Raw genomic sequence first — 23,873 nt, 5'->3', positions numbered from 1 at the left:
AAAAAGCTGGGCATGGTGGCTCGTTCCTGTAATCCCAGCACTTTGGGAGGCTGAGGTGGGCAGATCACTTGAGGTCAGGAGTTGGAGACCAGCTGACCAACATGGCAAAACTCTGTCTCTACTAAAAATACAGAAATTTGCCAGGCATGGTGGCACGCACCTGTAGTCCCAGCTAATAGTGAGGCTGAGGCACAAGAATTACTTGAACCCAGGAGGCAGAGGTAGCAGTTAGCCGAGATCACACCACTGCACTCCGGCCTGGATAACAAAGCGAGACTCTGTCACAAACAAACAAACAAACAAACAAACAAACAGAAAAAGGACTAAAAAAAAGCTGAACAGGTAGAGTGGGAGGGATTAATCTGACCTGTAGGTAACTTTGAGGAACACACTTAGAATTGAGGACCAGTTAAGAAACCATTGTATAAATCTTTCTAGTGTGGTTCTATTTTCTGTTAGAAAATTTTAAAAAGTAATTTTGCTTAAAGAATTATTTTTACATATGTACAAATAATATTTAAGTAGTGATATGAGGGTTGTTCTTATAATACTACTCTTTCCTATAGTATCAGCACAGAAATAAAATAAAAGGAACAACAATTAATATTCTCATTAAAACCACTTCTAGAATGAATGTCCAAAATATTATTTTTTTAACGTAGAGATTGTTGAATAGTTCTTTATGAATTAAACATGACAGGTGTTATTTATAGATACAACCCTGCTAATAAACTCAATAGGCAAGGCGGAACAAAGACAACCCCAACTTACAAACAGATTTTATCTCAAAAACTTAAATTCAGAATGTACTTTCCCCAAAGGAAAAAATGTTACAAATTACTATTAGTTTTCTGGACCAGGCTACAAAACGAAGTTTAAAAACACATTTTTCCTCAAAAGTAATACAAATGATAACACATACATGAGAAAATAAATGAAGTTTTAACATGTGGTGCCAGAAAACTTTTTTTTTGGCTGAGAACCAAGATGTTTTCTTTGTGTCAAAGGCATCAATAACCAATCAACTCTAAAAAACAAGAAAGTTCCTGAGAGTTTGATATTAGAAGTAACTATTATAAAATGTAAGTTTCAAGTTTTAATTTAAATAGGAAAAGAACAATTTTGGTGATGGGAAGAAAATGAAACTAAGACAGAGCTGCTTCTACCCTTTCCTTAATACAAACCTAAGTTGGCTATTACAAGTTAGGGATTCCCCTTGTTAATTTCAAATCAATAAAATCTGACTGTCAGTCTAAAAAGTTATGCCCTTCTATGCACTTGGTTGCTAAGTAAGATTAGTAAAAACATAATTTTTTTTCAAAAAAAGCCAATTCATTCAAAATGTACATAGAGATGCAGTTTCAATATTCCATAATGATAGCTTAAAGTTGAACTGGGATACCTGCTAATGTAAGCCTGCTTGAAGTCGGGCCTCATGCTTATTGCTTGACGGTACAGCTGATCTGCTTCTTCCAGTCGGGACTCGTTTGCTCGGATCAGGTTAGCCAGATTGATATAAACATTTAGGTGGTTAGGGGCAATTCTGGCTGCATATTTTTTACCAGGAATAATCTGTTTAGAAGAAAAGGCATTTTCATGATTTGATATTTCAGTATCAAAAATCAAAAGTACATATTCCTATTGGCTAATTCAAAATAACTCAGAACATAGTGTAAAAAATACACTGGACTGAGAGATCAGGGTTCTACTCCTGTTTTGACTAAACCTAAGATACCTTGATTTCTAAAAGTTCTGATTTGTTTGACTTCAGAAAAAGACAGATACAAATAAAAAGTTAATAATCCACTGAGGTGGCATGAATGAAAAAATATATCCTTAATGCCACAAAGTACTATTTTATTTACATTTTTGAGGATACTGTAAGTAAAATATTTTTATTCACATTTTTGTGTTTTCTTTTACATTTTTATTATTTATTTTTAACAAAGTGGTAAAATTAGTGGCATAGTCTTATGTCCTCAGAAAAAATAGCTTAAGCTGGGCTGAAGTTTTCTCAATTGTAATAATATTTATAGTAATATTAATAGTGATAGGATAGTTAATTTTTTTTAAAGTTGAACTGTATGACATTTTAAGGATTATTTTAATCCTTAACTGTAACAGTTAAATTGTATTTGTTATTGGTTTTTATCATATCTAATTTATTGTGTTCACTAGAAGTCTGGATCCATATATACTATGTATTATAAAAACCTTAATTTAATAATCAGACTGTTTAATTTCCAAACTTCACCAGACAAGTGAGTCCTTAGTATTCTGGAATAAATTAACTATCCTACTGTCACAACCCAGAAATATTTTGCTGATAACATGAAAATTGACATAGGGTAAGATCTTCCAATTTTGATACTACCTTATGTTTAATGAATCTTATTCTAACAACTGATGGACACAATATAGTAAGAGATGTATCTACTAATTTTATGACTTTTATTTATTTTTTGATAGGAATAATGTTGAATTGTATGCTTAATATACATAAATAAAATTATATTTATTTAAAGTCATTAACTTGCTGATAACTCATCATCAAGAATATCTAAAATTCATACTTTATGAATTTAGTTTTTACAAATGGACTATAAAAACAATTTTTAAAATTAAGTGAGCTACGGCCGGGCACAGTGGCTCATGCCTGTAATCCCAGCACTTTGGGAGGCTGAGGTGGGCAGATCACGAGGTCTGGAGTTCGAGACCAGCCTGGCCAATATGGTGAAACCCCGTCTCTACTAAAAATACAAAAATTAGCCGGGTCTGGTGGCATGCACCTGTAGTCCCAGCTACTCGGGAGGCTGAGGCAGAAGAATCACTTAAACCTGGGAGGCAGAGGTTGCAGTGAGCTGAGATCGTGCCACTGCACTCCAGTCTGGGCGATACAGCAAGACTCCGTCTCCAAAAAAAAAAAAAAAAATTAAGTAAGCTAGAAAAATGTAATTCTTTATAAAACTTACTTTTATATCAACTAACTGAAGAAAAGATAAAGATTTTCCTTCTAGATAATTCTATTCAATATGGACATCTAATAGATATGACACAATAGATAAATTATGGCAACTTACTTGAGGCATCAGTGATTTAGCCATCATGTAAGATTCTTCAGCTTCTTTGGTTCTATTTAAATTTTTATAAGTTCTTCCTACATTCATATGGGCACCAATATCATCTAAAATTTTAAAACAATCATTTGTTGGCAAGTATACAACTGATATATTCAATATACTCAATGAAATGATTAAATGTATTCGATATATAAACAAGTATTCAATGTAACTAATGAGAAGACATATTTCCAGAAACAAACACACTAGGCAAAAATGCAAAAGCAGGCAACAGGTCCTGCTTCTTCCTTAAAGTTCTTGTAATTTAACTTGTTATAACTTAAAACCAATGGTATACACAAAATTACTTAAAGCATATAAAGACAGAAAATACATACATGGCATGAAAAAACTATTTGAATGGATTTTTGAAGAGTTGAGACATAAGAGAGATAAAGGTAATGAAGAAATTTTTATTACCTTCCTTCATTGTATTTTACTACACTAAAGCTTGCTTCTATTTACTTAATCTCATAGCTTAGGAATTCACTCAAAAGGTACAGCTCAACTCTACAAGTAAAATGAATCATCAGGATTTTTAGAATTATTTCAAGTGTTATAACAAATGTGCATCATGGTGGAAGAGGGGCAAAGAGACTGAAAAAAAAACTTTGCCATTCGATTTTTAAAAATTTTTGTGACTGTGGCTAGAATGAGAGTATAATGGAACATAATGATAATAGTATTACTTAAGATGCAGTGGCCCAGCTCTTTTAAATGATAATAAACTCCTTAAAATTAATTTTAGATTTTTTTAAAAGGTTGTGTTAATTTTAGAATGTCAGGAACTTATGTCTCATTTTCTGATGTGGAAAGTAAAAATCCCAGCAAATTTATTCAGGGATAGGAAAAAAAATGTAGTTGAAATAGGAAAGAGATGAGGATTCATTGTACAGTAGCTTTTTAAAAAGATATACTTGCCAGTAAATATTTCAAAGGTTTGGAACAATGATAGAAGGAAGGTAGAAGATCTTAGACAGTTTATACTCAACATGAACTAATAGACATGAAAAGGTTCATTATGATTACTACTTGCCTTGTGATACCAATTATTTTGCAATTGTGCAATAATTCTTTGCCTGCAACTCCTAGGACACATAGGGGCCAAACATATATATCTTGGGCATTCCCTGAGTAACAGTCCTAAGAACTTGCTATATAATGTTTTAGGCTGGCAATTGTGTGCACTGCACAAAAACTGGCAGATGTGGCCCAGGTTTGATTACAGATAAGTTTAGGAGTAAGGAAGTTGACTTTTTTCTTTTTAGATGTATTGCTGAGTCTCATGGAGCCAAGAGGGGTCAAGCAAAAAAAAAACGTTTAAGCTAGCCATTCTTAATTCTGGCTGCAAATCAGAATACCTGTGTAGTTTAAAAAAAAGTCAGATACTTCAGCCCCACCTAGGTCCATCAAAACATAATGTTCAGAAATGAAATCTGCAAAAATATGTTCATAAAAAGTGTCAAAGGCAATTCTGATGTAGAATCAGGGCTGAAAATCATTGTATTACCAATTGCATATAAAATATGCAGTATAGTGATTAGATCAGGGTATTTGCTGGCATTATATGTATCAAAACATCACTATATAGCCCATGAATATGTACTATTATTGTCAATTAAAAATATGGAGTAGTCTTTGCTTTTATATCTTTTTCTTTTTTCTTTTTTTTACCAGATAAATCCATACCGTATGTTTATAGAGCTCAGAATGTTATTTAGGAAAAGCTAAGGTACATAGAACCTGAAAAAATTATACACTAAGAATTTAAGAATAAACTGAAAATTTGTTAAAATAAAAGTGTAATTATGCCAGCTGAGTATTTAAAATGTTATTGAAATTATCCCCAACAAATGTTAGAAAAGAAAGAGGTTATATACTTAGATAAAAAATGAGGTGAATTACTATCCATTGAAATCATGCTCTTAGAATTAAGGCCAGGAGATATTGTCATTAATGTAGACTTCAGACACTAGAGTATAGCAGCCCTATGTTTTCAAAGAGCAGAGATGCAATTAGATATTGTTTAGCATCAAAAAGGCCACTCAATACAGCTAATAAAATGAAAGACATAATTTCTAAGCAATTCTTTATAATTTACAAAGTTTTAAGATTCTAGAGGGCAAAATAGTATCACTTTTAAGTAAATTTAAGTATTAAAAAAAGGTAAGAAAAGAAGGCAAGATGTAAAAAATCAATGACATTTAAATGACTAAAGAAACTAAAGGAACTTCAAAGAACAAGCCCACTCTTACCAATACCTATCCAAAACAACAGCAGCATGAGTTAACAATCTAGCTTTTAATTCAATGGTAAATGAGGACCTCACAAATCTCAAATGTAGTCTCAGTTTGTCAATACTAGGTTTCTATAATCAGTTAATTTTTCCAGAATCCTAGTTGAGTCTCTTTCATTTCTTATCTCTCCTCACATCTCTAATATCATATTTTCACTAGGAAAACAAAGGAACTTTGTTTAGAAGGCAACTTACCTCACTGCTAAAGGTTATGAACTTACCTGCATGAATGTTTGCATGTGTTTTTAATAGTAACAAACACCTGTGTACACAGGTTTACAGTCACCATTTGTTTGAAATGACAGTAGTTATTAGACACTGGTTCACATGTGATCTCAGTCATCCTGCCTAGGGATGCAAATGTGATGTGGCTGGGAAGTTTTCAGGCAACTGTGTATAACTAATACACAGCTGCCCAACAGTGAAATATTAGCTGCCCAACAGTGAAGTATTCTCACATTGATGGCTTAGGCAATTATGTAGAGTTTCAGTATTTCCTGTCCACAAAATTATCAATTTATTTAAAAAAATAAATTTATAAATATCTGGAATCTCCTAGGAACTCTCTATCCTTCATAAATATAGATGTAAAAATTACTAATAGCATTTTAACAAATAAAATATAATAAAGATAATAAGTCACAATCAAATTGTGTATTACTGAAGGCAAGGTTGTTTTAACATTATGAAATCAATTGATGATATCCACTATATTAACAGACAAAAAAAATAAAAACCTTATCATCATCTCAAATGGTGCACAAAAGCATTTGACAGAATCCAACATTTACTTGTGTTAAAAATTCTCAGCAAATGAAGAATTAAGAAAGGCAGGAGAGCTCTCCTACACTGCTGGTGGGAAATACATTTTTTGGAACATAATTTAGCAGCCTTTAAAAAGTTAAACATACAGAAATCATATGACCATGCCATTTTTCTCTCAGGTTTTTACCTAAGAGAAATGAAAACATATATCCATAAAGACTGGTATATGAATGTTCGTAACAGCCATGTTTGTAAAAGCTCCAAACTGTGAACAATCCAAACATCCATCAACAGGTAAATGGATAAACAAACTGTGGTATATCTACGTGAAGGAATACTACCCAGCCATACCAAGGTATGGGTTTTTGATTCATGCAACAACATGAATGAGTATCAAAATAACTGTGCAGAGTAAAAAAGCCAAGAAAAAAAAAAGAGAGAGTCCATAGAGTATAATTCCATTCAAACGCAATTTTAGAAAAAGCACATTATCTGTAGTGATAGAAAGCTTTTGCTTAGAGAAGGCTGGGGTGAAAAGGGGTAAAAGGGAGGTATCAGAAAAGGATCCAAGGAATTTGAGGGGTTGATGGATATTTTCAGTATCTTAATTGTAATTATGGTCTCACTGATAATATACATATGCCGAAACTTATAAAATTATATATTTTAAACATGTATAGTCTATTGTATGTCACATGTACTTCAAGATTGCTATTAAAAAATTAAAACTCAATCATGTCTTTGGGTTACTGCAAAAGCCTTCTAAATGATTTTCCTGCTTTTCTTCACTGTTTTCTGCATAGCCAGTGATACTCAAAATTACACCAGAGTATATGTGCGAAGGTTGCTCTGTTTATTATCATCTCGAAGAGACTTTCTCTGAAAATTTCTAATTTCTATGCCCTTTTTATAGCTTTTATCACTTTCATATAAATAAATACATATGTGCAGGCATATGTGTGTGTATATATATATTTTGTGTGTGTGTATATATATATATTTACATGTGGTATGTATTTGTTTACTTATGTTTATGCCTTTATTTAGAATGGAAACTCCACGAAGGGAGGAAATTTGTTTTATTTCTTCTGGATTCCCCAGCACTTAAAACAGTCTCTTGACACATGGTAAATTCTCAAATACGTGCCCAATGAACAAATACACCTACAGAGCCATTTGCTATCCATTCCCTTTCAGCCTTCTTCCCTGCATTATACATCACTTTTTTGCCACCTCCTGTAGGAGTCTGGTCAGGGTGGTGGGAAAAGTTGTAAGAAAAAGTTATAGGGAAAGATGCAAACCTTCTTGGAAGGCCAGGAGGTTTTGCAATAGCTTCCGAAGGGAATTATGGCTGAAGGCCGCCAGATTCTCTTATCCGGAGTCTGAGAGAAAAGAGTAGATAAGGGAATGTAAAGGAATTTATCTAGATAAATTTGTTTACTCCTTTCTCTAGAAATCAACCTTTGATTATTCATGCACAGGACTGCTCTCTAGTTGGGGGGTCGACAATGTTCATTACCCACAAATTGTGTTTGCTCCAAGCCTTTATCATTAAATCTGTACTAAATAAATGCTAGCAGGGCTGGCTTAGGGGGACTGCACTCTCTTGGTGGCTGCTGCACTCTCTTGTTGGTGGTGCTGAGCCATGCGGTCCCCTAGCCATGCTGTCACGCAAAATACCTGTGTCAGTGTACTTCTTTCATCCATCACTCGGACAGAGTCTGTGGGACAGACTCGGCAGGTGGTGCCCTGTGTGAGGAAGGCTGCAATGGATTGCGATGGAACCCTCAAAAACGAAGGTTAAGAGACTGCACGGTAAGTCATTGGTGCCCGCTTGGGATTTCCAAGTTCGAGGGAATTGTTCAGGCTAGGGTTTCATCATGGGACAGTGGTTGTCAGCTCAACAGAAACAGTATATAAAAGTACTGAAACAGCTGCTTAAAGCTAGTGGAGCCCCAGTTTCGCAGGCTCAATTAAGGGACATAATGCAAACTGCTGTTTCCCATAACCCATGGTTCCCAGAAGAAGGTATGCTAGACATAGGGCTCTGAGAACAAGTGTGGAGAAATCTTAACATCATGCCCAAGGATATCGGGTCCCAGTAGCATCTCTAATGTTATGGCCCTTAGTTAGGGCTGCTTTGGTCCCGCACTACACAGAATAGCCTAAAAAGGGAAGGGAGGAGAAACTGTCACCTACCTTACCGCCTCCTCCTTCTCCCTCAGCCCCGCCAGTAAAGGGCAAAAATACCAAAGAGGAAACGGAGGTTTTGCCTGAGGCCTCTCCTCCAATAAATTGGAAGAAAGACAAGGGATACACTATAGCTATGGGACCCTGTCTTAGGTAGCGGCATTAGAAAGGGAGCTCTTAGCCTGCCTGGCAATGCAAGATCAACAAGGCAATGGGGTATATGAACTCATTACTTTCGGCACTTATAAAGATAAGGAAAAGCATTAAAGAAAACAGCTGCTAGCCCATTTATGAGAGGGTTAACTGAGGTCATTCTGCAGACCTCTTTCTAATAATGGCCACTGTTATTCCTCTCCTACCCCTGACATAGCTCTCTCAAAATCCTATTTGGGTAGAACAGTAGCCTTTAAAGGGAGAAAAATTACAAAGAGCCCATGAATTAGTTGGCCCATGAATTAGTTGAGGAGCAATTAAAAGCCAGCCATACAGAACCGTCAAACAGCCCCTGGAATTTGCCCATTTTCATCATTTCCCAAAAGTCTGGCAAATGGAGACTTCTGCATGACTTACGGGCTATCAATGCTAATTTGCAACCTATGGGGCCCCTTCAACAGGGTCTCCCTTCCCCTGTGGCAATTCCTCAAGATTGGCCTGTAGTCATTATGAACTTAAAGGACTGTTTTTGTACTATTCCCCTTGCAGAACAGGACAGAGAAAAATTTGTGTTTACAATGCCAGCTATCAATAATGAAAGGCCAGCTCACTGATTTCATTGGGAAGTGCTTCCTCAAGGGATGCTGAACAGTCCTACCGTGTGTCAGTATCATGTAAATCAGGCTTTGCTCCCAAGTAGAAAAGAATTTCCTAAATACAAGATTATTCATTTTATAGATGATATTTTACCAGCATCCCCAACGGAGCCAGTACTTTTACGTTTATATGCCTCTGTCATAAAGAATACACAGCTAAGAGGTTTAGTCATAGCACCTGAAAAAGTACAATTGTCTTCTCCTTGAAAATATCTTGGATACATACTAACTTCCTGGTCAGTTAGACCTCAAAAGGTTAAATTAAATACTAGCAACTTGCATATCTTAAATGATTATCAAAAATTACTGGGCGATATTAATTGGCTTTGCCCCATCTTGGGCATAACTACTGATAAGTTACATAAACTGTTTTCTATCCTAAAGGGCAATACAGCCCTAGACTCTCTCAGGTATTTAACTCCTGCAGCAAAAAGGGAAATTGAAGAAATAGAGCAAGCTGTTTCTCAGAGGCAACTAGATTGCACAGACCTGCAATATTCAGTTCAATTGTTTGTTTTCCCTACTAAACATTCCCCAACAGGATTAATAGGACAGACAGCCCCAGGGCTATGCTTCCTAGGATGGGTTTTTTGCTCACGTACTGGGACTAAAACACTTATCTCCCTATATCCAGCTAGTTAGTAAAGCCACCTATACAGGCTGCAGATGATGCAATCAGTTTCTAGGTTATGACCCTGATGTCATAAGAATTCCTTTGAGTAAAAAGCAACTCGAAGCAATATTGCCCCTATCTCTAGATCTTCAGATAGCACTCTCTGATTATGCAGGCCATGCAGAGCATGCCCTTCCTGCTGACAAACTACTTCAGTTCTTTTCTCGTACTCCTGTAGTTGTGTCTACACAAGTAGTTCACTCCCCCATACCCAGTGCTTTAACGCTTTTCACTGATGGCTCTGGTAAAAATGGAAAAGTGGCTACTTGGTGGAAACTGCATAATTCCCTCACTTGTTCTGGATTTACCAGCACTCAGAGAGCTGAGGTTGGAGCCTTAATATTGGCCCTGGAGACCTTTTCTGCTCAGCTTATCAATATTGTTAATGACTCTGCTTACTCTACTTATTACAGAAGCTTAAGACAGCCCTCATTAAGTCTACTCTCGAGCCCACTTGTGTACACTTTTTCTTCAACTTCAGCAACTGCTGGATCAACGTACATATCCTATTTTTAACACACATACTCGAGCCCACAGCTCACTGCCTGGCCCACTGGCTTATGGCAATGAACAAGCAGACCTGCAAGTTATGACGTCACTGCTTGACCAAACCACCCAATTGCATCAATTTTTCCACCAAAACTGAAGAAACTTAACTAAACAATTTCAACCTACCCAAAGACTAGCTAAACAAATTATTTACAATGCCCACACTGCCAACTCACAGGCATGTCCCCTCCTTCAACAGGTGTTAATCCTAGAGGACAAGAATCTAATCGGTTATGGCAAACAAATGTTATTCACATCCTTGAATTTGGAAAACTTAGATATACATGTATCCATTGATACCAATTCTCACCTAATTAGCACACATGCTCTTCCTGAAGAGTCCTCCCAATATGTTATTAAACATTTTCTCTTAACATTTGTGTTTATGAGATGGCCCACAAAAATTAAAACTGATAATGGTCGGGCTTATGCCAGCTCACAATGTCAACAATTTTGTCACACGTGGAACATCCAACATTCCACAGGTATCCCTTATAACCCTCAAGGACAGGCCATAGTAGAACGTGTCCACTCTACCCTTAAAAATATGCTCAAGAAACAAAAAAGGGGGAATATGAGTAAGGATCCTGCAACACTATTGGCACAAGCCTTATTTACCCTTAATTTTTAAAATTTAGATGATAAATTTCAATCAGCCATAGAAAAGCATTTCACTAAAGTCCTTCAAAACATAAAACCTCTGGTTTTATGGAAAGATGTAAATAGTAATGTATGGTGTGGTCCAAATGATTTGTTGACATGGGGAAGAGAATATGCTTGTGTTCACACCCCCTCAAATCCTCTATGGATTCCAGCGTGATGCATCAAACCATACTATGGTGTCGCTAGGACCCAACCTGGTACCAGAAATGAAGGAAACGACCCTGCAGGACCTGCAGCCCCAGAAGATGCGGTTTTCTTGAATGACACAAGCCCCAAACATTACCTGCGGGATGCTGAAGAAGATAACTCAGGAGGCTGAGGGAATCCTGCTCTGGACACAGACACCATTCACTCCAGATAATCTGTTCCTTACTATGCTTTCTGTTGTACATTACAACTCTCGTAGGACATTGGTTTTTCTTATTCTCTCACTTTGCCTGCTATCTGTACCTGCTGCTTTCTATTAGGCCCATCTTCTAAATCCTCCTTTCTTTCACCCTGTTACCTGGGCAGACACCCCCTTCCCGGCCTCTAATAACGTAACTGCTTGGCTAGGAGGGATTAACATACCCCCAGTGGGGTTCCTTACTAATGACACACACTGGACTGAGGTGCCAAGTAACACTACATGTCACTCCTTAATTGGAAAATAATATTACTGATTATACTCATGTTTGTCTTATGTTATTTACTAATTCTAGGATGCAAAGCTGGAATACGAGTGTTAACTGCTGTGCCTGACAAACCTGTTGCTGCACACACCTGTACTCTTCAATCAACAAAACCAGATGCAAAAAACAGAAAAGGGTGAGATGTAGGAGTTCGGTCAGGGTAGTGGGAAAAGTTGTAAGAAAAAGTTATAGGGAAAGATGCAAATATTTTTGAAAGGCCAGGAGGTTTTGCAAAAGCTTCAGAAGAGAATTATGGCTGAAGGCAGCCAGATTCTCTTATCCAGAGCCTGAGAGCAAAGGTTAGATAACAAGGGAATGTAAAGGAACTTATCTAGATAAATTTGTTTACTCCTGTCTCCAGAAACCAATCTTTGAACATTCGCGCACAGGACTGCTCTCTACTCCGGGGGTTGACAATGTTTATTACCCACAAATTGTGTTTGCTCCAAGCCTTTATCATTAAATCTGTATTAAATAAATGCGACCGGGGCCTGCTTACGGGGGCTGCACTCTCTTGGTGGCTGCTGCACTCTCTCATTGGCGGTGCTAAGCTGTGCAGTCTCCTAGCCACACTGTCAGGCAAAATACCTGTGTCAGCATATACCTCTTTCATCCATCACTCAGCCAGAGTCTGCAGGATAGACTCAGCAACCTCCTTTCCTGGCTCCAGTGAAAATAATGCCATTAATACCTACCAGCTCATATTTATTGAATATACATTATTGCCTAGAAACTGGCCTAAGTCTTATATAACCAGTATTTAACATAACCCATACAAAAGAATGGAGGTATTATTACTCCAAATTTATAGATAGAAAACTTAGAGTGATTGAACTAAATTTGAGAAAAGGTCTGATGCCAGAGTCCAAACTTTTAACTAACCATCACACTAGTTGTCCCTCTTAACCTTATTCTGGTCACTGTCTTGCCCCGTCTAAACTATCTAAGATACAGTAAAATAACATGTCATTTCATCTGTCAAACCCATCTAGGAAGAATACAGCTTAAAAAAACATGGAATAAGCCAAGAAACCTCTAGATGCCACATTCAATATTTCTAAGTTTAAAACGCTTTATTCATAATATAATAAACTGGTTTACTTGTATTCCTATCTCATGGCTTATGATTAATAGAAACAGCAATTCTCAAAGTGTGATAGTGAAGTCAAACTGAAGAAGAAAGGTTCAGCAAATATCTCAAAAACAGCAATTAGTGACAATTGACAATGAGGGGGAAAATTATTTAAAAACTGAGTGTCCATATCTGCAACATCCTGTGATAGGCACACTATTCACTAGACAAAACTGAATGTGTACACACACCCCACACACACTTAACTTAGTATTTACAACAATACTGTGAGATAGAAATTACTATCCCATTTTAGAAACAAGAAACAAAAGTCTGAGGGGCCTAAGTAACATCTCAGTCTCAAAGCCCTTGTGTGCCTGACAATCAAAGATGGCTGCTTCTCTAAAAACTGCCAGAATATAATTAATCCATGCATTGCACATCTCAAGACTTAAGAAAGTAATTAATTAAAATACTTAGAGACTGCTGACTGCGTATAGGACCCTACTTGATGATGCAGGGGTACAAAAATGAATCAGATGTTCCTGCTACCCCAAGGAAGCTCCACAGTTTAAATAAATAAATATTTTAAATAAATTTGTATTTAAATAAATAAAATATAGCACTAAATAGAAAATTACAAATATAGGAAAGATACAGAGGAAGTTAAGGGGTTTTACAGATGAAAACTATTTGCTTATAGCTGGAAAGATAGGAAGAGTTTTCAGAAGAGAAGTCACTGGAAAATGGGAGGAAAGGGAGAAGGGAGAAATTCTAGTCTCAAGGAAGAAAATAAAGGCAAAGAAGTAAGGAAGTACAGGACATTAATCCCATATTCCAAGAAAAACTAAACTACATGAAGGGCTAAGAGAGATAAAACTGAAAGGCTAGACCATCAGTTATATTTTCCCAACTTTTTCTTCACCTTTCTCTAATTGAAACTTAGCTTTGTTTTGGAGACATGGTTACCTTTAGCCCTTTCAAGTGGTGACTGTGTTCTTTTCTATCCTTTGCCACACTGGGCCTGGAGGAAGAACAGGTATCTTCTTCCTTGATCCATGTTGCCATTTTTGGACAATTCTCTCTCCTTTTTACCATACTCACGTCTGATTGTAATTTAACTCTATTATCTACTATTCCTATCAGTGTTGTAGTCGTCGATTCCTGGATCACAGACCCTGGCTCCCTGTTGCTTTCTCTAACATTACTTTTGTCAAAATTCTTAATGATTTAGTGATTTCATAATCCATATAGATATTAATCTTTGAATACTGTGGTCTTGATGACCTTTTTTACAAATGATTTTCACCTCCTTTCTACCTTAGCCAGTTAGTGCAATGGTCATAGTTGTACTTACTAGAAAAAAACAAGTGTCTGACACTCTGCACCCCTTCAAGGATATTTAGTAATGTGCAGGGGTTTCTTTTTGGTCATCACTCTGAATGGAAAATAATGATGGCATTTGGTGGATGGGGGCCATGTCTAGTACATATCCTGTAATACAGTTCTGCACTCAAAACGCCAATAGCACTCCTGTCGAAAAATACTGCTGCTCTAGCTACATCCTACTCAGAAACCAACAATTCCTCAGATCCACTGATCTTCTTACCTTTCCTCCATCCCTCATCCTCTCTCACATCCCTTCTTAAGCAGCTTAGATTCTGTGGCTCATCATTTATTCACTCCTTAAACCCTTTCTTGATGAGTAATACACAACTGAAAAAACTTTAATCCTATTTAACAGAATTTTCCATGTCTATGCCATCACTATTATAGCTAAACAGTTGCAAGAGAAAAACATGTAACTATTTTTTTTTTTTTTTGAGACAGAGTATATCACTCTGTCACCCAGGCTGGAGTGCAGTGGTGCGATCTTGGCTCACTGCAACCTCTGCCTCCCAGGTTCCAGCGATTCTTGTGCCTCAGCCACCTAAGTAGCTGGGATTACAGGCGCCCACCACAATACCTGGCTAATTTTTGTATTTTTAGTAGAGATGGGGTTTCACCATGTTGCCCAGGCTGGTCTCAAACTCCTGACCTCAAGTGATCTGCCCACCTTGGCCTCCGAAAGTGCTGGGATTACAGACTTGAGCTACTGTGTCTGGCCCAAACTGGTTTAAAAAAGCCAAAACCCTCTTATCTTACCATCCTTTCTTGACTGCATACCCAGCACTGCCACCATTTCTTATCAACACCCTTCAAAACAGTTTTCTATACGAATTGTCTCCAAGTATTCTTTCCCCATTCTCTTAAGCTCACTACTATCAGGCTTTTGCACCCATCATTCCACCAAAACTGCTTATCCATATCCATGCCACCCAACAACTCTATGTTAAGAAAAAATCCATAAATGTTTTTGTTTGTTTTTGAGACACAGTCTCACTCTGTCACCCAGGCTGGAGTACAGTGGTATAATCATGTGATCATAGCTCACTGCAGCCTTGAACTCCTGGGCTCAAGAAATCCTCCCGAGCCTCCCAAGTAGCCGAGTTTACATGCCCACACCACCAGGCCTGGCTAATTTTTTAATTTTAATTTTGTAAAGACAGGATCTTGCTTTGTTGCCTAGGCTGGTCATGAACTCCTGGTGTGACCCTTCTGTGTCAGCCTCCCAAAGTGCTGGGAATACATGTGTGAGCCACCAGCCTGGTATCAGAGTCTGATATTAAGTGGCTATTATATGTAATCCAGTTCAAAATAAGCACTGAACTCTAGTATTCAAGTCACTTAGAATAAAGCTAGTAAATAAACTATCTTATTTCCCCCAAGGATAATCAACACTTTTTAAAAAATAAAATTCATGATTTTATTAGTTAATAATGCTTACCTGGCTGAACATGGGTAGCCTGTAAGAAGTATTTCAAAGCTCTCTCAAAGTTCTTTTCATTTTCCAGAGCATGACCCACATTATTCCAAAGTTTGGCATTATTTTTATTTACCTTAAATACAAGCAGAGATAGAAAAAGTTACAATTAAAAAAAATATGACTCCAGTTCATACAGATATTTGTTTGGTATACTATTAAGAAAATAATGTTCTATGGAAATGTCTCTGGGGATGACACAGGAGTCAAATAAAGACTGCTTCACCAAATTTACTCTCCCTGCACCTGAACACCAACATACTAAAACCATAGCAGTGTCTTATTTCATTCACGTTATATATTAACATTTTACTGAAAATGTTATTTGATGTAAGCACAGTGGTGTTTCAAAACTTCTGCTCTGCCATTTGTATTTTTAGGAGCAAAAGCACTGGAACATGAGAATATGTTTAAATGTTGCACTGATGACTTATTTTTAGACTTGACATATTTAAAATTATTTATGTAGTCCATTATGGTAACGGAAACCCTGAGATTAAAGCTCTGAGTCAATCTGTGCTTTCAGAGTTCGCAGATTGCCGTAGTGTTCTTGCAGATAGATGACACCTAGCCAAGGAACTAATTGCAGTCGTTGTGGCTATAGGTTCCAACCACTGTCCTGGGAGTGAGTATAAGCAAAATTCTGGAAAATTATGGGGCTTCACTGGTATCCTAGGAGTATGGATTAATAAGCATGGTAATGAGGTCTCACTTGTTGGTAGACTTCTGAGTTGGGAGAGAGAGTAGAGCTATTGAGTTGTATAAGAAGAGACTCATCTGATCTTAGGCAGATGGGGAATCAAGAAATCACACAGACCACTGGAATGAAGCAGCAATCCAATAAAGCTAAGTAATGAAGAGTTAAGAAATAGTCCAAAGGAAGTAAAAATTCAGATATCTGAAGAGGGGTACTGGTAAGGGAGAGCTTGAAAAAATCTTTGCTGATAACCTTTAAAGAAAACAAATTTTTGTTTTTTAAAAGACCTTTTTCCGATTTATAATGTCCATTCTATAGAAATCCTGTATCCTTCCTTTCTGCCAATTCTTATCTTTCTGATAGTATTGTAACCACTGGTTATCTTCCACATCATTGGGTGCCTTTTTTTTTTTTTGGCTGTACATTTTATTTTACTGAATTGATGCCATTGATTATAACATCATTATTTTAAGTACCATTAAGAGAGAAAAAGGCCACTAATTTAAGATGCTTTTCACTGTAAGACTTATTTGATTTCAGAGATATAAAAAAGGAAAAATATGAGCACCTTTAGAACCAATGAAATATAGTATTCTGATTTAAACATTGTGTCATTTGAGCTTCCAATAACTGTATAGCATTTAGGGAATTATCATATATGCTTTGGACATATAGCTAAGTATTATTCAGAGCATTTGGTTATGGCATATGTTAAACAACAAATTATTTTCATTAATCTTTTAGTAAAGTACTTAATATTGACTGTTAAATGTCTAATTAAAAACAAAGTTAAAACAGCTTAGAAATTGTTCCAAGAAATCACTGATGACATACTTTCCTGTCATTCTGAACAACACTTTACCTTCAAGGCTGACATAAACAATGTATATTCAGACTCCCAATCCCAATTTCTGTGGAATGTTTTTAAGGAATGAGTGAGTATCACCATAGACAGACAAATCCAGGATAGCTTTTTAAATACACTGTTTAAGAGAAAAAAAGCAAAACAAAAAAAATTGTCTTCATCACCAAAAGTATTTTACCTTTTAGAACAGAGGTAAGAAGTATCTTAAATGCTCCTAAAATACCATATGTTAATTTATTCTAATTCATTCTAATGAACACCCAACTTTAGAGGATACAACACCAAAAAAATTAAATACTGTGAATATGACCTTCCAGTCAATTACATTATATATCCTAATATTGGCTATATTTCAAAAGCTCTGTTTAAAATAAATGATAAAAAATGGAAAAAAACAATTTTTAAATGTGACTTTTTACACTTACAGTCCTTTGTGCCATTTTCTACAACTGAGTATTCTTAATTGAGTTTAGAAAGGGGTCAACCTTATCACTGATCACATCTGAAAATGTTTTACTTACAATTTATACCAAGACTATCATGATATTTTTGGTTTATTTCTCTATTGTAAAGCTAGAATTGTCTATTAAAAGGCATAGTAAAAGTGACTCTTCATTAAACAGAGGCAAATTACTTATACAACTTTAGGTTAATTATTTGAGGGCTCAATTCCTCACCTATAATCTTTATGATCTTGTTTAGTATTAATAGTCTCTGAGTCTGTGTTTTTGTTCCTATAACATGGTTTAATTTATTTCATTTTGATAGATCCACTTAACTAGAACACACAAGTATGGATGTGAAAGAACATGGTCATTGGAAGCAGTCAGATGTAAATCTGAAACAAGACTGTTATTTACTAGCTGTGTGATCTTGGGTAACCTATATGGCTTCAATGTTCACATCTGCAAAGCAGACTTAAGAAGTGTCAAGATTAAATGAGAAAAGAAATCTAAAGTATCTATCATGGCCCTTGGTACATGGCAGGCATTCAAAAATGGGTAGTGATTATAAATGGATATATGGGTAAAAGCTAAGAGAACAGGTTTGGTAGATGGCAGTTAAATATTGCAGACAGGGATGAGATTATCTGTGGAACACATGCGGTGTGAAAAAAGTGGCTATAAGACTTTGAAAAATGTAAATATTCAAAGAGCAGGTGCAGCCAGAAGAATTAATCAGGACAAATACTTTTTACAGACACTAGGGAAATAAACTTTAAATTAAAGGAGTTGACTTAGTTTAGCTACTAGGAGGCACTTTGTTATATGCTTAAGGGTGAAGTGGAGAGAAGTCAGAATTCTGTGGGGTGAGGGATGACTGGAAAATAGGAAAGTGAAAGAAGTGACTATTTCTTTTTCAAGCTGCAAACTCAATATTATTACATTAGTATTACTTGACCTTTAACAATTTGCTTGATTTGATAATTTTAGTGCCACAGCATAAGTATACAATGAGATAATACCTATAACAATTATAGTTCCTAAGCATATATACAGTGTGACTATGCTGTTCCTTAACTGTTAGTTTGAGGCAACTAGGATACAAAGATTATAATGAAGATAGTGATGATAGCAAGAAATTACAGATTGCTTACTATATGCATTTTATATATATTAACTCAATATGACTCACTTAAGTAGGATGACTATTATCTTAGTTCACTGAATATGGAAGTGGCAATGGTCATTTGAGACTTTATTCTCAGTAACATCCTTGTTTTCATTTGGATCTGACTCAAAGTTTGTTCTGTCTCAGGCTGTAAAATCAAATTACATAAATATGGGGAAGAACACAGAATAAGTAGGTGCCATGGAGCTTTCCTAACTTGACTTACAAGACAAATGAGGAGACTATGGAGATGAAAAACCAAAAGATACAAAAGCATGACTTAGAAAACTGAACTAAATATTTAAATTTTAAAATGTGTCACACTTAATTCCATAGTAAGCATTACATGAACTGACATTTAAATTCACCTTTTTGTTGATATTTTCTGCCATCCATGGGCTACCAAAATACAGAATCCCATGCTGGGAACATATAATACTCGCTCGGCAACAACAAATCCAACTGGAAAAAAAAGGTTCGATGCAGGAATAAATGGTAATGCCATTAAACAAAGCGCCTACAAAAAAAAAAAGAAGATTTAATAATTTATAATAAATTTATAATAATTTATAATAAATTAAGAAATATATGGGCATCTGATACTTGAATCCAAATATTTTATCATTTAACCTGGATAGCGTACTGGTAAACTATTTTTAATAATACTGTGAAGAATATTAATTTAAACATAAAGAAGGCAACTTAGACATTAACAAACATCAGGATGTACGTAAGCAAGGTGAAATGGAAATCTTGAATTCTAAAAGTTAAAATTAGAGGATATCTATGAACTTTGAAAACAAGATTTCTAGGTGTGTTTGGGAGTGATTACCCCTTGAAATTAAAATCTAAACCATTACAGCATTTTAAATTTGAGAAGCATAATAAGCTATATCTCACTGGTTTTCTGTAAAGAATATGCTTGCATAGTAAAATATAAAAACTTTAATAAATGTAAATATTCACATCTTTAAGCAAAAATTAAACAATAAAGGTTCATCCAGTTAAATAAAAAGGTGAAGTACTTTTTGAAATTGTATCTAAAATAACACACTCAAACAATCATAAGAAAACAACCCAATTTAAAAAATGGGCAAAGTAGCTAAATAGATATTCCTCAGAAGACAACATGCCAATGGCCATCAAGTATATAAATGTTCAACATCACTATCATTAAGGAAGTGAAAATTAAAACCACAATGAGATGTCATTGCACACCTGTAAGAATGGCTATTATCAAAAAGGCAAAAGATAACAAATGTTGGCAAGAACATAAAGGAAACACTTGCGCACTGTTGGTGGGATGTAAATTAGCATTGCCATTAAGCAAACAGTATGAAGGCTTCTCAAAAAATTAAAAATAGAACTACCATGTGACTCAGCATCCTCACTACTGGGTATAGATCCAAAGGAAATGAAGTCAGTATGTTGAAGAGAGATCTGACCTCCCCTGTTCATTGCAGCATTATTCAATTTACAATAGCCAAGATATGGGAACAACCTAAGTATCCATCAACAGATTACTGGATGAAAAAAATGTGGTACATATACACTTTAGAATACTATTTAGCCTTAAAACAGAAGGAAATCCTGTCATTTCTGACATGGATAAACCCGGAGGACACCATGTTAAGAGAAATAAGCCAGCCACAGAAAGACAAAACAACGCATGATCTCACTTGTATGTAGAATTTGTAAAAGTTGCACTCACAGAAGTACAGTACATGGTGGTCACCAGGGTTGGAGGGAGAAGGTTGGGGAGAGGTTGGTCAAAAGGCACAAAACTTCAGTTAGGAGGAATACAAATTAAATAAATAAAAATTTTACACATCTAACTTATGTGCGTGTGGTAAAAATAAGATGATAATGAAATATGCTAATAGGTTTTTCAACAAAACAAAACCACAAATGCTGATAAAAAAAAGCTAAACATGTCAGTTTTTACAACTTTACTACTTTAAGAAACCACATGATATTGGAAACTGAAGGAATGAAATCAGGTGTCGTTCAGACAAGATAGCAGACTACTGTACCTTAGCATTACTTCACATAACATCCTGAAAGGTTAAATGTATTTAACTAGAAGCTTAGTGTATGCATAAAAATAAAACTGCCCCCCTTTAAATCAACAGTCTTTCATTCTACAAGAATTTCTAAAATTATTAATATAACACTGAACATTGAAATGAAACACCATAAAAATGTTTAGATTTCTTACCATTTTGAAAATGGGGTGACATGTGGTTTCCACATTATACACCCACAAAAAACTAGCACATAAATAGCTTGTGAAGGAAATAAGTTTGGTCGTTATTAGGAAATCTGTTTCTATGGACATCTGCTTCCATATTTTGTTACCCCGATTTGTTTTATAGTACTTAATTGAATAAACAAGTTAAACCTTTAGCTTCACAAGTTTGAGACTCTTCTAATGGGCTAAGGTGAAAGAATGTCCTTTTTTTCTATTTGACTTAATTTGTGAAATATAGAGGTATATACATTGAAAAGAATACTCTCCACAAATGTTCACACATTAATGATTTGTAATAAGGCAACACTGAATCTGAGGAAAATTACTACCATCAAACTGGTCACCATCATACCAATTTATAGGTCTGACACTTCAGTTTTTTTAAATCAAAAAGGTAAGAAAAACTAAGAGTGCATAGAATTCACTTTCCATTTCCCAGAGATGCTTGACAAAAATAATCAGCAAAAAATGTGAAACAGATAAAGAAAAGTTCCTGAATATGTATGTAGTTCATTGAAAAAAAATTATACCTATTAATTCATGGCCGCCCCAAGGCAATTTCACTTGAGAGAATTAAGTGTTAAATTCACTCAAAAGTGTATTGTAGACCGATGCATAAACTATACAAAACAAAAAAAATCTATCAGGAAAAATCTATACGTTCTGGGATAAGAAATGTCTCTAATGATTAACTTATTCACAGGTCCTAATATGCTCTCTAATAATGTATGCCAACCTAGTTAACTATCACTGTCTTGTAATTTCCTTCTTCCAGTAACATAAACTGTCCTTAAATGTTAGGATATTAGTAGAAAGAGCAAAGAGTTCGAGACAAATCTGCTTTACTTCTCATTTCCTACATAAGGCAAACCACTCAGTCACCTCCAGAGTCTTTCTTTCTTTTTTTCTTCTTCCTTTTTTTTTTTTTGACAGGGTCTTGTCTGTCATCCAGGATAGAGTATAGTGGCATGATCATAGTCTACTGCATTCTTGAACTCTTGGGCTCAAGCAATCCTCCTGCCTCAGCCTCCCAAACACCTAGGACTACAGGTATGCACTACCATGCCTGGCTAATTTAAAAAATTTTTTTTAGAGATGGGATCTCACTGTCTTGCCCAGGTTTGTCCCAAACTCCTGGCCTCCAGTGATCTTCCCATTTCTGCCTCCCAAGGCACTGGGATTTCAGGCATGAGCCACTGAACCCAGTTAGTTCTTTACAAATAAAATGGGGATTAATAACAACTTACATTATGCTGTTGACATATATATGACATCTTATCTAATAAGTGCTTAACATGGTATCTGGTAGGTACTCCTTTGTTCTACTTATCCCTTCCAGAGATCTTCAGAAAATATCACCATAAAAAAAATAGCACATTTATTAGGACTACACCGAAAGTAGAGTTATGCTTAAGGCCACAGCTGTTCCATTTTTATATACATTTAAAATTCAGCTTACATTACATACACCATTATTTTATTTGCTGAAACCTTAATTCCCCTACCTCTCCTTTTTTTTTTTTAACCTTTCTTTTAGCAAAACTCCAGCTTTAGATGTATTCTACCATTTATTTCTTTTGTCTGTATTTACCAGAGTGGCAACGCACTGCTAGAGAAAGTCCCAAAGCTGAACAGATTAATACTGTCATAAAAGCATGAGCACCAAGTTCAAATTTATCCTTAAGACTGTTTAGGATTTCTAGGTTTCTCTGGAAAGTTCCTTCCACTCTTCTTGACTGCTTTGAATCTTCATTACTTTTCTCAAATTTTTGACCCATGTCACTTTTAGCAGGCAACTACATTTCCTAATTTACAATGAAAGCTAAAGCCATAAAACAAGAATTTCTTCAATTTCCTGCTACTAAACCTACCAACATCCACATTCATTTCCTTTCTTCTTGTAACATAAGGGGTGTCTCTTCTATCTCAGGCCAAACCTGTGCTCCGTATCTCCTGCTCCTCATAAACTTCACTAACAATTATCCCTTCTCTAATTTATTAACCACTTTCCAATCAACTGTATTCTTCCTATCTATATTTAAACATGCTCTTGTCTCTCCAGCCTTAAACATCTTTAACAATACATTTTTTAAGCTACCTTCCCTATTCGTTACATACCTCAGGTACAAAACAAGTTCCCATGATCTTAGGAAAAGATTTTGTTGCCATAGTATCAAGTAGCCCACTTAACTAATCAACTTAAGTCTACCACTTAACCAATCAACATTTCAGCTTAATAAATATGTTCCTGCAAGCCAAACCATCAGGGATATCCGCATTCAAAAAAGTCAGCTGAGTAGCTGAGTACTCCAATAAAAATGCTTCTATATGCCAACCAATCAATAGTCTCTCCCTGACATTGCTCCCTCCTACCTCTGAAGGTCTACCAATGCCAGATCTCAATGCTTCCCCAGGTCCTACATAAGATTAGCAGTTTGTTATACTTGAAACCATTGCCTGACCAGCATAGTCTTCCCTTACTTAGGGGGGAAATAAATCAAGTTTATCCCATCCTTTGAAACAGTCAAAGTTAAATTATTCCTACAGGTCTATACTAGCTCTCTTCACTTCCTCATCAAATCACTCACTGCACATAAACAAATTTCATTTAAGTAACTACAGACTAAAAGAAGTCCAATCCAACAGATTCTAGATCTCACTTTCCCCCTCAAGAGCATCTCTGTTAGTGTTAACCATTTGGTCTTTTTCAATACACTTTCCTACTTTTCTCTTCATTCGATATGTCTTCTATTTAGGATCCTTCTCTTCAACATCTAAA

The 23,873-nt window shown here is 35.7% G+C and overlaps 1 protein-coding gene across 1 annotated transcript in view; it reads right to left on the bottom strand.

Annotated features, from left to right (window-relative positions):
• TMTC3 (transmembrane O-mannosyltransferase targeting cadherins 3) overlaps window positions 1-23,873 on the bottom strand; it is a 57,672-nt gene that overhangs the window by 7,931 nt on the left and 25,868 nt on the right. The window contains exons 8-12 of the mRNA XM_008953701.4: window positions 19,212-19,360; window positions 17,230-17,350; window positions 15,635-15,746; window positions 3,081-3,184; window positions 1,403-1,572 (exon numbers count right to left, since the gene is read on the bottom strand). Coding sequence (XP_008951949.3) covers window positions 1,403-1,572; window positions 3,081-3,184; window positions 15,635-15,746; window positions 17,230-17,350; window positions 19,212-19,360 — 656 coding nt within the window. The remainder of the gene's footprint in view (window positions 1-1,402; window positions 1,573-3,080; window positions 3,185-15,634; window positions 15,747-17,229; window positions 17,351-19,211; window positions 19,361-23,873) is intronic.

This window comes from Pan paniscus, chromosome 10 (genome assembly GCF_029289425.2).
Source record: "Pan paniscus chromosome 10, NHGRI_mPanPan1-v2.0_pri, whole genome shotgun sequence".
Lineage (NCBI taxonomy): Eukaryota > Metazoa > Chordata > Mammalia > Primates > Hominidae > Pan > Pan paniscus.
The sequence above is the reverse complement of the archived record's forward strand: the minus strand, read 5'-3'. Positions and strand labels throughout refer to the sequence as shown.